The sequence below is a fragment of the Epinephelus lanceolatus genome, chromosome 5 (assembly GCF_041903045.1).
Source record: "Epinephelus lanceolatus isolate andai-2023 chromosome 5, ASM4190304v1, whole genome shotgun sequence".
In the NCBI taxonomy this organism is placed as follows: Eukaryota; Metazoa; Chordata; class Actinopteri; order Perciformes; family Serranidae; genus Epinephelus; species Epinephelus lanceolatus.
This window is the reverse complement of record NC_135738.1, coordinates 35,377,529-35,393,675: the sequence shown is the minus strand read 5'-3', so window position 1 is coordinate 35,393,675 and position 16,147 is coordinate 35,377,529. Positions and strand designations below refer to the sequence as shown.

General features: G+C 40.5%; 1 protein-coding gene across 1 annotated transcript in view; it reads left to right on the top strand.

The window, feature by feature from the left end:
• Nucleotides 1–12,939, top strand: part of plcg2 (phospholipase C, gamma 2) — a 41,531-nt gene extending 28,592 nt beyond the window's left edge. Inside the window, exons 25-33 of the mRNA XM_033635833.2 lie at nt 451–623; nt 852–954; nt 4,787–4,990; nt 7,099–7,238; nt 8,582–8,690; nt 8,809–8,976; nt 10,579–10,667; nt 10,782–10,945; nt 11,040–12,939. Of these exons, the coding sequence (XP_033491724.1) occupies nt 451–623; nt 852–954; nt 4,787–4,990; nt 7,099–7,238; nt 8,582–8,690; nt 8,809–8,976; nt 10,579–10,667; nt 10,782–10,945; nt 11,040–11,082 (1,193 nt within the window). The 3' untranslated portion in view covers nt 11,083–12,939. The remainder of the gene's footprint in view (nt 1–450; nt 624–851; nt 955–4,786; nt 4,991–7,098; nt 7,239–8,581; nt 8,691–8,808; nt 8,977–10,578; nt 10,668–10,781; nt 10,946–11,039) is intronic.
• Nucleotides 12,940–16,147: the final 3,208 nt, after the last annotated feature.

Below are 16,147 nucleotides of genomic sequence, written 5' to 3'. Positions count from 1 at the left end.
GTGTGTTATATACTCATGAGTTTCAATTTTTGTTTGTATTTTGTGTGCATGTACTTGCAATCTGGTCATTAAAGCATTGCTCCTCTAGTGGTCACAAACCCCAAAGTGTACCATTAAGGGAAAATATGAAAATAGCATGAGAGATGATTCCAAAACTCAAGTTTCCTGACAACAAGAACTTTCAGAGAAGGGGTTAGCCAGTGACTGTGAATTATCTCTTTACAGGCCATTTAGGTTATTCCCACATTAAAGAATTAGGTCTTTGCATCTGGAGTGCTGCACATGCTGCATCACAAATATGTCTTCCCATGGTTTAATCTGTAAAAATCAGCTGAATCCCAAAGTCAAAATGGGAATTTGAATTTGCATTGTTTATATACAAATATGTGAGTTGTTCATCCCTCCTCACACTCCCTCACTGTGCCTCTTGTCCTCTCCCCTTGTTTCTAGTGAAGAATGGTAAAAATGGGAAGCCCAACGTGTTGACCCTGCAGGACGTGGAGCAGGACAGTCTGCAGTTTGACCTGGCAACAGATGCTCTGGAGGAGCTGTTTGAATGGTACCAAGTGGCCTGGGACATTACTCAGAGAGAGATGAGCAAGCAGTATAACAGGGAACAAGAGGTTAGTATCTCATGTTATACAGTGATACATGTAGAGGGAACATCTGGTATTTATAAACTATGGTTTTACATGTTGGCAGTCTGTGTCATGCTACTTCAGACAAAATCTAAGGACAGTATGAGACTGAAAACAGACTACACACTGTTTAACCACAACGGGGTGTTTTACTGGTGGTCTTGCAGCATCACTGTGCAAACAGGAAATGGCTGTTTTTCTGTCCAATCTCAGATCAGACAGCAGGAGGAAGTGGAGAAGAAGGCGGAGGTTGCCATGGAGATGTCGGACCTAGTGGTCTACTGTCAGCCACGTAGCAAGGAGAAGGACCGCTTTGGTAAACACATGCACACACTGAACGCAAACACCTGTGAACACAAGCAGGATGATGATGGGAGAACAGCTACAGTTAACAAACTTTACCAGAGCTTTGCAGTGGAAATATGCAAACGTAAACAGTCTGAATGTGTTAAGTTTAAGAACAGGCTAATTTTAACATTACTTTAAATTTCAGATATTGTCTACTTAGTGAGACATTCTTTCAGTATGATTAAAGGTGAAACTTTGCCAAGTTTCAACTAGCTTTGTATCATAACAGTGTGTATATTAATATCAGGTTTTCTATAGCTATAGTAGTTTTATGCACCCTGTATTTAATGTGTTCACTCTCTGTGTGTAATTATCATGTTTTTTAGACCACAATAATTGAACTTTGCCACTCGCATTATTTGGGTGTCTTTATTTCATTTTATTAGGACAGTATTCTTTATATAAGATATTTGTAAGAAAATACACCAGGAGTTATTAACGTAATAACACATAAGAGACAAAGAGACACATCTGTATGTCCAAGTGTAGAATCTGTCAAGTCAGAATGGGCTGAATAAATTTGCCTGAGTGTAGCTAAAGAGGAGACAGCTTCATTAACCGGCCTGCTAGCTAACTAACCAGCAGGCACAGTAACAGTGATATGTTCAGATAAAACCTCCTGGCGGAGTTGATGCTAGATAATCTCGATAGTTTTCGCCATAGAGCTTTCAAAGGGCTTTCCTGTCCTGGAAAGTGACTGAAAAAAGGTTTGTTCTTATTGACAGAAGCAAGCTTCAAGCTTCTAGCTGTATCCGCCAGCTTCCAGTTTTTATGCTAAACAAAGCTAAGCTAACTATCTCCTGGCAGCAATGGCGGAAAGTAACTAAGTACATTTACTCATGATTTGTACTTGAGTACAGTTTTAGGACGCTGTGTAAAACCTAAATAAAAACGACGAGAATCACATTAGCTTTAAATTAAAAGTTGGATGACGTTAAAAAGATGTGGGTCCCTTCATCGCCTTTTAGAAAAAACTTCACACCAAACCTGACTCTACTCATCTGACATCCCAGAGGAATCGGACTTAAGCTGCATAATTATTTCTTCCTCATCCCAACCTTAATTTTTTTTCTTGATTTAATGTATTAATTCTATTCTTACTTATTTACTTGATGCTAAGTTATTTGTTTTTGATTTTGTTATCTTTGTATGGGCAGGTAAGTCCATCATGTTCTGTCTACTGGTTTATGTTGTGGAACATTAAGTTACAGCCCTGTACCATTTCATAATTTCAAAAATGCCTCGATTCAAATTACATGTGTGGGAAAACACTTCAATAAAAACAGAATGCAATGATTTGGAAATGCTTTTCGACATTTAATAGAATATAGTATACACACAAGATATTTAACGCTCAAACTGATAAACTTGTTTTTTGTAAATAAACACTCATTATGAATTAGATGCCTGCACTTCCCAACTTTTTTGTAACAAATTCAGAATGAGGGTATATTTACAAAAACAAAAGCTTATCAGTGTGAACCTTAAATATTTCGTCTTTGGACTGTATTCAACTGAATATAAAAACAAAAAGATTTGCAAATCATTGCATTCTGTTTTTATTTACGTTTTATTTAGTGTCCCAACTTTTTTGGAATCAGGGTTGTGTTTGTCCTTAACTCGAGTATTTCTATCTTATGCTGTTCTGTTCTCTACTTGTATTTATTTAACAGCTGTAGTTACTCTGCAGATTCAGATAAGTAATAAAAAAATTTCTTACAAATTTCTTAAAACTATAATCCATTACACAAAGAAATGCAATTAATGTATCACGACATACAAGTTGTAATATAGGCTACAGGTAATGGGCCTACAGGTGACCAGTGAGAAGACAGTGTATTTGTGAAGACTTTTTAGCAGAAAAAATCTGAAATGCAAAAACAGGAAAACTGAATGTTTTGAGCCGAGGCACATCACCTAATTCAGTGAAGATCTACCTTTACTGTTCTTCAACCACAACTCAAAGTTCCCCAGTAAACAGGATATTACCACATGGAGAGATGTAAAGACTAGACAGCTTCCTGTGTTACGCCGATCTAAATTTAGAAATACACAAAATTTTGCATAGCGTACATCCACACCACAACAGTCTATCAAGTTACTGTTGTTTCGGTTGTTACATATCTAGTGGTTATTTGCTCATTAGTCCACTACCATAACATTAGTATAGTCTAAATGGTTTGGGAGCTCCCGAGGAAATAAGACGAATCATCTATCCTGCCCTGAAGAGGCTGTGCCCTCATAAATCTACTGAGGTTTCTGAAAGATGACACCATTGTCTAATCCTGGCCTACCTTTAAACCACCCTTGAATTCTACTCTTACCCAAACAATGAGCACATACTCAACGACTTGACCTTGCCTTATATCTACATAGTATTGTATTGGGCTATATTACATGATCTGGCTCTCTCAGTTGTCCAGCCATCATCACTGTTTAGTGCTCCACAAAAGCTTGTAGCTGGATTTATGCTTCTGCATTGAATTGTTGCCGTACCTACTGCGTAGGATCTGCGGAGATGTGTACCCTGACTGACATACACCTCCAGGGGCGCTGCCAGGAATTTTGGGCCCCATGAAAAAAAAACATTGGGCCCCCCCTACACAGCTGTCACCACATCTCTAGGACCTAACTGACCCATTAAAAGCTTTACATAAGTAACTTTGAAGGCTTGCAACTGTCTTGCTTCTTGTAGTTCAATACTACCAGTACAATATTTACTGCTAGTGAGTTGTACATGCAACAGTCTGCATACAGTATGCAATCACAGACTATAGGCTACCCACCTTTCTTGGAGAAAAACTGGGTCACATATTGACACCCTTTCTTTTGCCTCTCCTCTCTCTCCTTTCGCTCTTTCCTTTTTTGAAAACTTGTTGTAAGCTACTGTCATTACCTGCATCTCTCTCTCTCTCTCTCTCTCTCTCTCTCTCTCTCTCTCTGTCTCATTGTGTCATGTGGATTACTGTTAATTTGTTATGCTGATCTGTTCTGTACGACATCTATTGCACGTCTGTCCGTCCTGGAAGAGGGATCCCTCCTCAGTTGCTCTTCCTGAGGTTTCTACTGTTTTTTTTCCCCATTAAAGGGTTTTTTTTGTGGAGTTTTTCCTTATCCGCTGCGAGGGTCATAAGGACAGAGGGATGTCGTATGCTGTAAAGCCCTGTGAGGCAAATTGTGATTTGTGATATTGGGCTTTATAAATGAAATTGATTGATTTAATTGATTGATTGATTTCACAGACTGCTTCTGTCCAGGAGTAGACCTGTGCAACTCAATCCAGAATTTGACCCAACTTTCAAACTGTGCAACCGAGACCTAGCAACCCCTTTTTATTCATTGTGGGCTTCCCAGATATGAGACGATTTTGGGCTAAGAAAGTACGGCAACCATTTCTGGACACATATAATGTCTATACAACAGTAAATATAACTTGATGCCTGTAACTGATAACCATAACAGCATATAATATATTCATATTATTTATTATTCACATTTATAACTTGTGTGTGTAGCATCATCAGCTAACAACCAGCTAATGACATGTTCCACTGCCTGGTACATAGTTATCACTGGCAGCAAGCTTGACCCAAAAATCAAACCCAGCAGTTTTCCCTCACCTACCTACTAACAAATGTGAGGTCACACACTAAAGATAAAGAAAGTATAATCACAGGTATATTAACTGTCCACAGTTTCAGTCCTGTTTATTGGTCTGTTGGTATCAGCTGATATGGCATGAAACTATTATCAACTCAACCTGTACTTCTCAAGTGACCGCTCTTTTTTTGGCTCCACAGACAGTTACAGCTATAAAGAGATCCGCTCCTTCGTGGAGAACAAGATCCCAGGAAAGAGTCGCACCAAGGACTTCCTGCGCTACAACCGCAAGGCTCTGAGTCGCATCTACCCAAAAGGCCAGCGTGTGGAGTCCTCCAACTACGACCCTTACCCACTGTGGGCCGTTGGCAGTCACATGGTGGCTCTCAACTACCAGACTGCAGGTACAGTAGTTTATCTGGGCTGAGCTTCTGGAAAAGACAACTGTAGAGGAAAATATAGGGGTCCATACAACATTTGTGCTCTTGTCTGTCCATCTTTACATGTTGTAGGGGACATACTAGCCCCATGTCTGACATTTGTGCACTCCGTGACTTGAACAGACTTCTCAGCGCAAACCTTACATTTGTGACCAGAGATGACACTTCCAGTAGGCTTGGATAGCGGTCGAAGTATACAGCTCACACAGTGAATAAAATAACAGTGGGGCTAGGTTGCAAAAACAGATATCAAACTCAAGTACAAGCATGTGCATACAAGTGAGCAAATGGCAGTAACGTTTGCAAAATGAATGTAATTATAAGTTAAAAGTGAAAGAGATGTACTGTACTGCATTGTGCCAGAAGTTACAGAAAATATAATTATTAAGTCCAGTTAGCAAGTCCAGTAGGATCTCAGCATCCTCCCAGTCCACTAACTACACAGTCGGTGGAACTCCATGGAGATATAAATCCCTGGCCGACTCCTTTCTCAACTAGAACCTCGTTGAGGGGTTTGCTCTGCTGGCCTCTCTAAGTATCTCGTTGAGGTTCTTAGCGTCTCTCCACCTTATGCTCTGTCCTGAGCACGCAGCAACATAGAAGATAATGATGGCCACCAGAGGCTGGTAGGACCAGCATCTTAGAAGTTGAGGCCTCTGAGCCACCACAGGAAGTAGAGCCATCCGGTTTGATTTGGCAGTGGCAACCTCTTTTGCGACCGCATGCCTTTGCTGATGTAGTCCCCAGCAGGATTCCTGGAAGACAAGTGCTCTAACCACTACACTAAACAAACTTAAACAAATACATAAACAAATACTCTGTTGCGTAGATAGGGAGATATGCTGTCTCTCCGCCCCCCACTCTCCCACAAATTGGCCATTTAGGTGACATTCCCACACCACCGCACAATACTGCGGCTAATTGCTGCAGTGCCAGATGTGGTGTGAATGCAGCCTTAGTCCTGCAGACAGACAGTTGTACACTGATACACCTCACAATGACAGAGTCATTAGTGGGCATCAGCAGGTGGCATGACTGAAGTCAGAGGTGTAAAGAGTAGACAGAAAGGAGGGGAGGACAGTCCCCTGGTGGGCCCTGTGTTGCTCATCACAGTTCCTGATATGCAGATCCTCACTAAGTTAGAGGAATAATATGGTAGAGATAGGGGTCCCAAGTTTTGTGGAATCTTTTCACAGATCATCTGACTGTGTACTTTATTTTTCCTAGGTGGAGAAAAGACATTAAATCATTTAACCTTTAATCCAAATCCTTTATTTTGTTTATTTATTTGTTTATTTATGTATTCCCTTCTTCTTTATCTCTTCTGGCACTCAACAAAGTGTGATCTGTACCCATTAGGACATTTGGGAAGGTGGGTGGGAGGGTGATTTCAGGGTGGTTGGTTCGTAATGCTTTGTTTGTTTCTATGTTTGTCTATGGGTTGACAAATTCAAAACTCCAGAAAAATGTCAGACTGCTGCAACAAGTACCTGCACTGTCTATTACTTGCTTTGAAGTCTGTTTAATAAATATACTTAAAAAATCAATATCAGTTAACATGTATGCTATATTTGGAATACTTTCATTGCTTTACTTTATACACTAACTAACAGTGGCAGCAGTAGGCCAGTGACTCCCGTGGTCTAACACTACTGTGTTTGTCAACAGAGTCTGGTGGCTTTGAGATAACGGCTTCAGTTTCCTGACAGAAAATGCTGTCTGACAGCAAGTAATGCTGTGAAAATATTTGAAATATAATGTACACTTAAACTGATACTGTATATATATATATATTTTTTTTTTACGTGGGCCTTTTATTGTAGGTTGTGGGTTATGTGAACTTTCATTAAAATAAGGGAAAGAGTCCTGAGGTGGAAACAGGGGAGAAAGAGAGACAGAGCAGACAGTACTTGAAAGTGTTTTATATGGATTTATGTAATGAGGAGTGTATGCACTTTTTCCAACAATTTCAATACTGGCTGCCTAAAGGTAAAGTGAAACTGTGTTTTCAGCCTTGTTATATGGCACATATGTAGAGCGGAGCTTTATATAATGTGTATGTGTCCACCCAGATAAATACACCCAACTGAACAGTGCCCTCTTCAGTCTGAATGGACGTACGGGTTATGTGCTGCAGCCGGAGCTAATGCGCGCTGATAACTACGACCCTTACCAGGAGAAGAAGAAGGTCAAGTACGACATTGCAGTTAGGGTATGTCTGTAAACAAACACACATATTTTTTTTAAATAACTGGCTAACACATACATCATCATCGTTATCATCATCATTATGAGGTTGCTTCAGTACAGAGATACTCAGCTTGCTTTGCCCAGGGGCCACTTTTGCAAAATAACAGGAGGCCAAGAGCCAGTTAATAAGCAAACATTAATAATTAAGATTTGAATAATTAGCCCAGATCTTTGTCAGGAGGTCCGGGGATCCTTCCCTGGCATTTTTTTTATGTATATAAACAGGCTCCGTTTTCATGTATTTTAATGCACTCTGGCGCCTTATTTACATTTAAGTGCAAAAATTACCAGCGTGAATCAATTTATTTTCAGTGAGAATCAGGGGATGGCTAGATGGCCATCTGGCACAATATGGCAGGCCAGATTTGGTCAGTCTAGGACATAGACTGTATATAAAGATGGACAACAGGACAGCTCACCAAACGTGAAGCCAAAGCATGTTGATCGCTCCCTGTTGGCAAAGTACCTGCCCCCTCCATGTTAGTGGATGGGACATGGGCCAAACCAAAAAATCAAGCTACACGTCAAATACATGTTTAGAAGGTTCTTATCACGCTGATGTATATTCCAGTGTTAATCTCTCTGATAACTTTGGTTTTAATTAGCTTTTTTTAATGCTAAAAAGGGGGGTTGATGTCATGATTGACAGCTGTGCGTGCCAATCGGTATGCTTGTGATGAATGGTGCTGCTCATGATTAATCGATAGTGAATGTGCGGGACCGTGATACTGCAGAGATCACTGCTGCATATAGATGTATAGTAATACTTAGCAAGGGGAAGAGTCTAATGGAATTGCTCGCCTGGCACATAAAGATCTGTGACACCATCACAATATAAAGTCAGTGAGCTGAGGGGGAACTTGTGGGCGGGGTCAGCAGAGGAAACAACATTGCGTATATTCAGCAAAGGGTAAAGTAAACCTGGAAGCTAAAAACTTTTTTTTGGCATATGCACCAAGCGAGCAACTCCACTGGAATAAACAGGCACCAACTTGACACCTGGTATCTAGGTATTATTATATACCTATGGACAGTGCCCGTATCCAGGATATTTGGCTTCATTTTTGCACAGTAGGAGGAAGTGTCGTCCATCTTTGTATACAGACATTGTTTTGGGATTTATTAAGTTTAGGGCCAAGTGTAATACTTTGACAGCCACACTGTGTCATTATGTGAGAGGTGCATGATCATGGCTGATCTTTACTTTGTTATAAAGTAAGTTATTGCTGTATGAATAGCAGCATATTGATATTTTGCTAGTTCATCTGGAGAGAACCTGATAACAGCAGTTGCGTTTGTCTGCAGGTGATTGCTGCCAGACACCTTCCTAAGCCCGGCCGCAGCATCGCCAGTCCATTTGTGGAGATTGAGCTGTGTGGTCACACAGAGGAGAAGTTCAAGACTATTGTCTACCGTAAGGAGGGGGAAATGGGGAGGGTGACGTGACGGAAAGAGGGGAGAGGAAGAGATGAGACTGGAGTGAGAAATTATTTCTGATCATGTTAACAGTGCTGTCGTTCTGTCGCCTGCAGGTGATAATGGTCTGAATCCAGTATGGAAATCCCCAGCAGACGCTGTAATTTTCACAGTGTATGAGCCTGAACTCACCTTCTTGCGTTTTGTAGTCAACGAGGAGGACATGTTCTCAGACCCCAACTTCCTGGCTCAGGCCACATTTCCTGTCAAAGGCATCCGCTCAGGTGGGGACATGCACATACAGCACAGAGGGCCAGAGTTGGTCAATGGCTGCTCACATGAAGCTCATAAGTATTATCAAGCAACACTATTACTTTACCAATTATTTATTCCCAGAACTAGGTTTTCTGTGCACTATACATAATTTATACATTAATCACTTTTCGGTTCTACCTTCTCTTTTATCTCTTTTGAGACAGTTCCACATACAGTATGAGTGATCAGTAAAGAGAAATCATTTGTCAAATGTTCCTACCCGCATTTGACAAATGGTGTGAATATTTTCACTCAGGAAGTGTGAACAACTGTATATTATGTATACACAGTATCACCTCCACCCATTTTCCAAAGAATACAATAGTGTTTTGAATATGATTTGAATATCTTCCACTGGTTTCACTGCAGTATGAAAATCAACCTGTAGAAACATGCTTGAAATAGTTAATCCATCACAGTGACCATCAGGGCTGCTTTTAAAGCTCTGCTGCACAATGATGAAGCAAAATGCAAAAGTGTCTGTATCATCACTTAACAATAATATAACTTTGATTACAGCAGACAGACAGTGAGTGAATGGACATTAGTGGCTGCCTGCCAGGTATGAAAGCCACAGGTTTACTGTCTGTTTTGTGTCAGTTTAAAGATTTTAAACTCATTTGGGTGAGCTTCAACTGATTTTGGGGCCAGTGGTGTAGGTTCAGAAGTCAGGGGCAGCTGGTCGTGAAAGTTAATTTAGCCCTTAGCACATAGTAATAGCTGAAGATGCTGTTGATGAACATACTGTATCAATAGGTCTGTTTGTTTTGGAGAGGAAGAGACTTCTGGGGACAATTCTACTCCCAGTAAAAACCTCCTGAACAATGAACACTGAAGGAATTCTAACCAGGAGAAGTTTCAGCTGGACTGGAAACCAATTAAAAGGCCCCTAAACCCATTACATAAAAAGCCAGATGTTAGCGGGTATTGGTGGGTTTTTTGTGCCATGGGAAAGGAGCTTAACAGAAATAAAGCCGCAGAAATATGACGATTGGACCCACCCAACAAACAGAAATAACAAAGGTACAAGTCTAAATCATAGCAGTCACCACCCCACAGCTGCTGTCAAGGCTGGAAGATAAAAGAGAGTGAGCCAAAGTCCCTGCCCCCCCTCCTCTATGGGTTTTCCCCTTTAATCAGGCCAACCAGATCCACCTGAGAGGAAACACAAGATAAACAAATCAGTCACAAGCATATGCACATACACATCATATCCAGTAGAGGGAGAGCATGTAACAAGAGGCACTGGCAAAATATACTTAAGGTGCCATGTATAGTTTGCAGTGTGCCTGATGGGTACATAAATGCAACAGATGTGCAGAGAGGGAGATGAATAAATGGAGGGTCAGTGGGGGCCCTCAGCTCCATTTTTCTCTGGACCTCCCAGCAGCTTTATCTGGCTCTACAGCAGTAATGTAAATAACATGAGAATTGTATTGAATGGGCGACAACAATTAAAAACACAGGTGTGGTCCTTTATTTTGTAGTTTGATATGATTGATTGATATGTACTGTTAATAAGAGGCTTAACTGTGTGCGCACAGAGCTGACTCAAAATGTTGTTTCTGCAGGTTACCGCTCTGTACCTCTAAAGAATGGCTACAGTGAAGACTTAGAGTTAGCCTCTCTGCTGGTCTACATCAATGTACAACAAGCAGGGGTGAGCAAACACACACACACACACACACACACACACCAGTGATGATTTACATCTTCACTTTGATGTCAGTATGGAGATATTTCAGTAAACGTGATCACATGATTTGTCCTTCAGAGAGCGGAAGAGGAGCTGTACTCATCCTCCAGCCAGCTGAAGAAAAAGCAGGTGGAGCTCAGCGAACCTTTTCTGTATGACACACACACCAACATTCAGCGCGCCGCCGTCCCTCGCCAACATAACCACCTCATGAGAGAGGGCAGCACCAGCGAAAACCACAGGTTAGCCTCAAACTCACAACTGGGCAGTTATTGTAAATGAAATTAAATGTGTAAAGTTCCCAAATATTTCCACTATATTTTCTTTGTGCCTCAGGACAAAAGAAAAGAAGGTAAACAACAGTAAGTTCTACTCATGAAGACTCAGCAGAACTCACCTGTCTACTTCCTTCCTGCTTGAGTGGTGGAGAAATGCGGACTACAAATCTAACATCACCCCATCTGCTTACTCAAGCAATTGTGATCTTTCCAAATGTGACGTGTTACCATTTTTCATTTTCATACCAAAAAAAAAGTTTTCTATTTATTTAAGATAACAAATCAATATTTGTAATATTTTCTCAAATATGGAAATATAATGCACGTCTCGAGAGGTTATTTCCCTAAAAGCCCTCTGGGAAATGTAGGAAACCATTAAACCATGAAGTAGAACTAGATGAGGCAGGTTGGGGGAAGGTGAATTGTGCAACCCCTTCTGAACAGATAATATGTGAGGTTGTGACATTTCCTCGGAGGAGTCCCCACAGACAGCCATTGTAGTGCTTAATAATTGCATTCAGCCGGTAATCAAACTGCATTGCTTTAGAGGTGGACAACACTGATACTTATATTTATTTTCAATTAAACAAGAATGTAACTGAAAAAATGTACTGATACAACCCTTTTGTTTTCACTCCCATTATATCACAGGTGTCAGTTAAAGATCTGAGACTTTTTTTCATGCAGTCAATAGATGTATATCTCTCAAAGTTTGGTCACAAATTACAGTAACTGAAATAATTGTCAGTTAGCACTTATCCTTTTTCAAGACAATCCATCCACCTGACAGATGCGACACATCAAGATGCTGATTAAACAGTGTCATTGCCACACAGGTATGCCTTTGGATGGACACAATAAAAAATAATAAACTCTAAAATGTGCAGTTTGATCCCACAACACAATGACACAGATGTTCTCCATAAGTTCTCCAATATTGTTTCAGTGTATTTGGCAGTACATCCAACCACCCTCACAACTGCAGACCATGTGTAACCACACCAGCTCAGGACCACCATATCCTGTGTCTTCACCTGTATTGTGATCTGCATCGGACAGCTGATGCAATACCTGGTTTGCACAACTGGAAAATTTCTGCACAAACTGTCAGAAACTGTCTCAGGGAAGCTCATCTGCATGCTCACCATCCTCACCAGGGTCTTTACCTGACAGCAGTTTGTCAATTAAAGGACTTGTGCTGCCAAATTTATTGGAGACAGCTTGTGGTAATGAAATGAACATTCAGTTCATGGGCAGCAGCTCTGATGGACACTCCTGCAGTCAGTAGTCCAATAGCACGCTCCCTCAAAACTTGTGTCATCTGCATCATTGTGTTGTGTGATCAAACTGCACATTTTAGAGTGTTCTTTTATTGTGACCATCCCAAGGCACACTTGTGTATTAATGATGTTGTTTAATCAGCATATGTCACACCTGTCAGGTGGATGGATAATCTTGGAAAAGGTGAAGTGCCCACTGACCAGGATTTTAACAAATTTGCGACCACAATTTGAGAGATATATATTGAGTGCATAAAAAAAGTCTGAGATCTTTAACTTAAACCTGTGAAAAATGGAAGCAAATACAAAAGTGTTGTGTTTAAATTATTGTTCAGTATAGTTTCATTGCAGTACAGCAGACTGCTCTTCTGCCAGAGAGCTTCTGTTGAATTAATCTTTTTTTGTGTGTCTTAATTTCAAATCCTGATGAGTGTAAAACGACTGATATGGGGTGTGACACACAGGCTGCCGTGTGAGTCTTACAACATAGAAAAGCTGTTTTCTTTGCACTGTAATGTGTTGTTTCTTTGAAAGTGAAGCCGGAGTAGTGAAAACAGGTGATGAAATGAGAATATTTCATGTATTTAATTTGAAGCCAGGTGATGTTTATAGCTTTCCTATAACTCCTCTGACACCTCCTAATGAATTGAGTCAATAAAGTTTGCTTGGTGAACTATACCTCGTGTCTGTTAATAATTTAATTTTCCTATTTCGCATAGCTGTGTTGGATAGTATTCACTTTAATATTAAACATGTATTCATGCTGTTAACATTAAATAGTTTAGCAGGCTGTCCAAAAAGCTGGCCATTATACATTTCCCAATGTAAGTCTATGGGAAAAAGTCTTTTTTGGCCCAATGGCATCACATGATGGGCTTGTGAGTTGATATTCCACTATTTGACCACTATGAAAATTCCATCAACACCTGGCATGCTTCCTGGGGGCCTGGTGGCCACTTGCAGTATTACAGAGAAAAAAAATCCCCTGCAAAAAGCATTTTCCCCATAGGCCATTATTATAAAGGAGACGTCTGTAAAATGTGACGTTTGTGATGTCATCATATTGTAAAGTTTATGAGCCAAGCGAGAACTCTCAGGTGAAGCCAGGGAGAAACACTACTGCACATATTCAATGGGCCACATACCGCGGAAGTAAACCCAGAAGCTAGAAATTTTTTTGCCGAATGCTCCAGGCAAGCAACTTCATTTGAATGAATAGGCGCCACCCTGACATCCAGTATCTGGATATTATTATACACTGCAGAGCCATATTAACCAGTTCTCACACACAAGGCTACCATACAAGGTGCCATCACCTTAACATTAACATTTCAATCTGAGGTGCAGTATATTGCCCAAGGATACTTCGACATGCAGACTGGAGGAGCAAGGGATCAAACACCCTATTATCCAATTAGCGGATGATCTTCTCTACCTCCTGAGCCACAGCTAGAGTTAAAGTCTGTTGAGCATACATGGTGCAAACCTACTGACTTCTGAGATCAGTTGTATAATGTCTGTGTAAGGAAATTATTTAGGTGAGTTCAGATATCCCAGGATGGACTTGTAGTAATTAAGTTTAAGGTCATACACACTGAAAGATGCAGGTGTTTACCATGCAGAGAAGAACAATATGGAGTTGGTTTATGGAAAGTGTAGAATTAACACTAGGGACTGCAAAAAGACTAAAAGTCAGTCTCTGCTGTGTTAATTTTGACCATTTTTTAAAACAAATCCTCGTCTGTAAGTCAATCAATCCTATGCATGTGCAATTCCAAATTGCTGGAGTACTCATTTGAAACTATATCAGATGTACACACTTAGATGAATATAGATGGATTTCCTGTTGTAGACAGTCTGTATCATCTGGAGGACACCCTATGTCTGTGTAGGTGTTTGTGTGCAACTGGTATTCCGAGGCAGGGAACACCACACAGCTATCACATGATCACAAGAAATTCAAATGTTGCCATTTCACTTGCATCAAATTCATTTCAATTTGTTTCAGTTAGAAATGAGTTTATGCTGAACAGCTATAATGAGGTCATGTGGACGTGTATCTTCAGCTAAATGGGGCAGGGTGTGTAGGTAAATGCTACATCACTTTATCAGTGAAAATGTCTGGGTGTGTGGCTTACACTGAAACACCTAATGTGTCAGTGTGCGTCACCGTTACAACCCTGTAGTGACATCCCTCCAAGCTATTCAGTGTCTGTTTATGTGTGGAATGGGTGCTTGTGTTTATCGTCTGTGCTATTTATTGTAATGTCCTCATTGTGTGTGTGTGTGTGTGTGTGTTTATTCTTAGTTCTATCAGTCTGTCACAGACCTCATTATCATCCTGTTTTCTGCTCTGCGCCAGACAATACAGCTGCCATCACAAGCTATCTGTGGATACCAAGATATGTAACACGATGCAGTGAGCCTTCGAGTCACACCAACAGACTCTGTGTCTCTCAGTCTGCAACCACACAGTCCAGTTTATATTTTATGCTTCAAGAAAGGCAAAGCAAAGACAAACTGGAGGCTGAACTGGCCACTACAACACTGTTTAGTATTGCAGCAACAATACAAAATTTAAAACAAATGTAGGCACATTAATTGTGCACTCCCTACAAATTCGTCATCTGCAGAGGAATTAATTTCATTTTGGGGAGTTAGGTCCAGGTATTCTCTGGTGGTGTGCATGTTAATGCTTTGGTGCAGGGGTCTGGGCACGCGTGCCACCACTGGCCAAGCTGTTCGACCTCTGAACACCCTGCATCCACACATCCTAAAGGTTCATCCCCCCTCCCCATTCTACAGAAACCCTGCACTACTACACTTTACACTCGACATTGTCACCTGCAGTGCATCCATGACTCTCATGCATAGTTAGTCTACACTGCTATTTATTTATATTCATATTCATATTCATTTAACCTGTCATTTATTCCATTATGCACTTTAAATACCAGATGCCTCTTAGTCCAGGGCTCCTTACATTCTAAGTGTGCTTTTATTTATTTGTATATGTATATATGTACACATGTATGTGTATAAGCATGTATATGTATATACGTGTGATGCGTATATATCTTTTATAACTTGACGTGATGTGTATGTGTATATATATATTTTTTGTAACTTTTGATCTTTATATTTTTAAACTTGCAGTGTGTGATATGTGTATATTATTTGCTGCAGCTTCATTTTCACAACAACGGACACACTCTCTCTCTCAGGGCCCATCTGAGAGGGTTTTGGGGGCAGTGTATAGTGCCTTTATAGGAGTTTTAAAGGGGTTTATAGTTGTCATTGGAAAATGTGTCATTATGAGTGGCCTTCAGGGCCCCTTTTCTCCAATTTTATTTGGGGGCCCCAAATATTTGCCTGGTTTGCTTCTACCGATGCTGCACCTCTGACCACAGTACGCACAGTATTCCTAAATAGAAGTCTATAGATGATGTCACACACCTTTGAGACACATGGAATGCAACCATTTGTTTGGCCCTTTGACTCTTTGACCAAAAAATCATCTTCCCATATGACTCACAGGTCATCTTCCAGTTAAAGTTAGGTGGGGCCTCTGGCTCACTAGACTTCTTCTTTATCATGACACAATGTGAAATATTTCTACAGTCACTTTGTGTTTTGAGCTAAACATGAACATCAGAATGCTAACATGCTAATAATTACAATGCTGACATACTGATGTTACACAGATATGTTTACCATGTTCTGTACAACTGAGTCTGTATTGTATTTGATTTAATAAAGTATTTGAATTTTAACCCAATGATGGCGTCAGACGAAAAGGCAGCAGTTCAGCTAAGTCATTAAGAAGCAGCATTTGGACACCATGAATGTCTGGACCAACTGTTGTGCTTGTCTATCCAGTAAATAT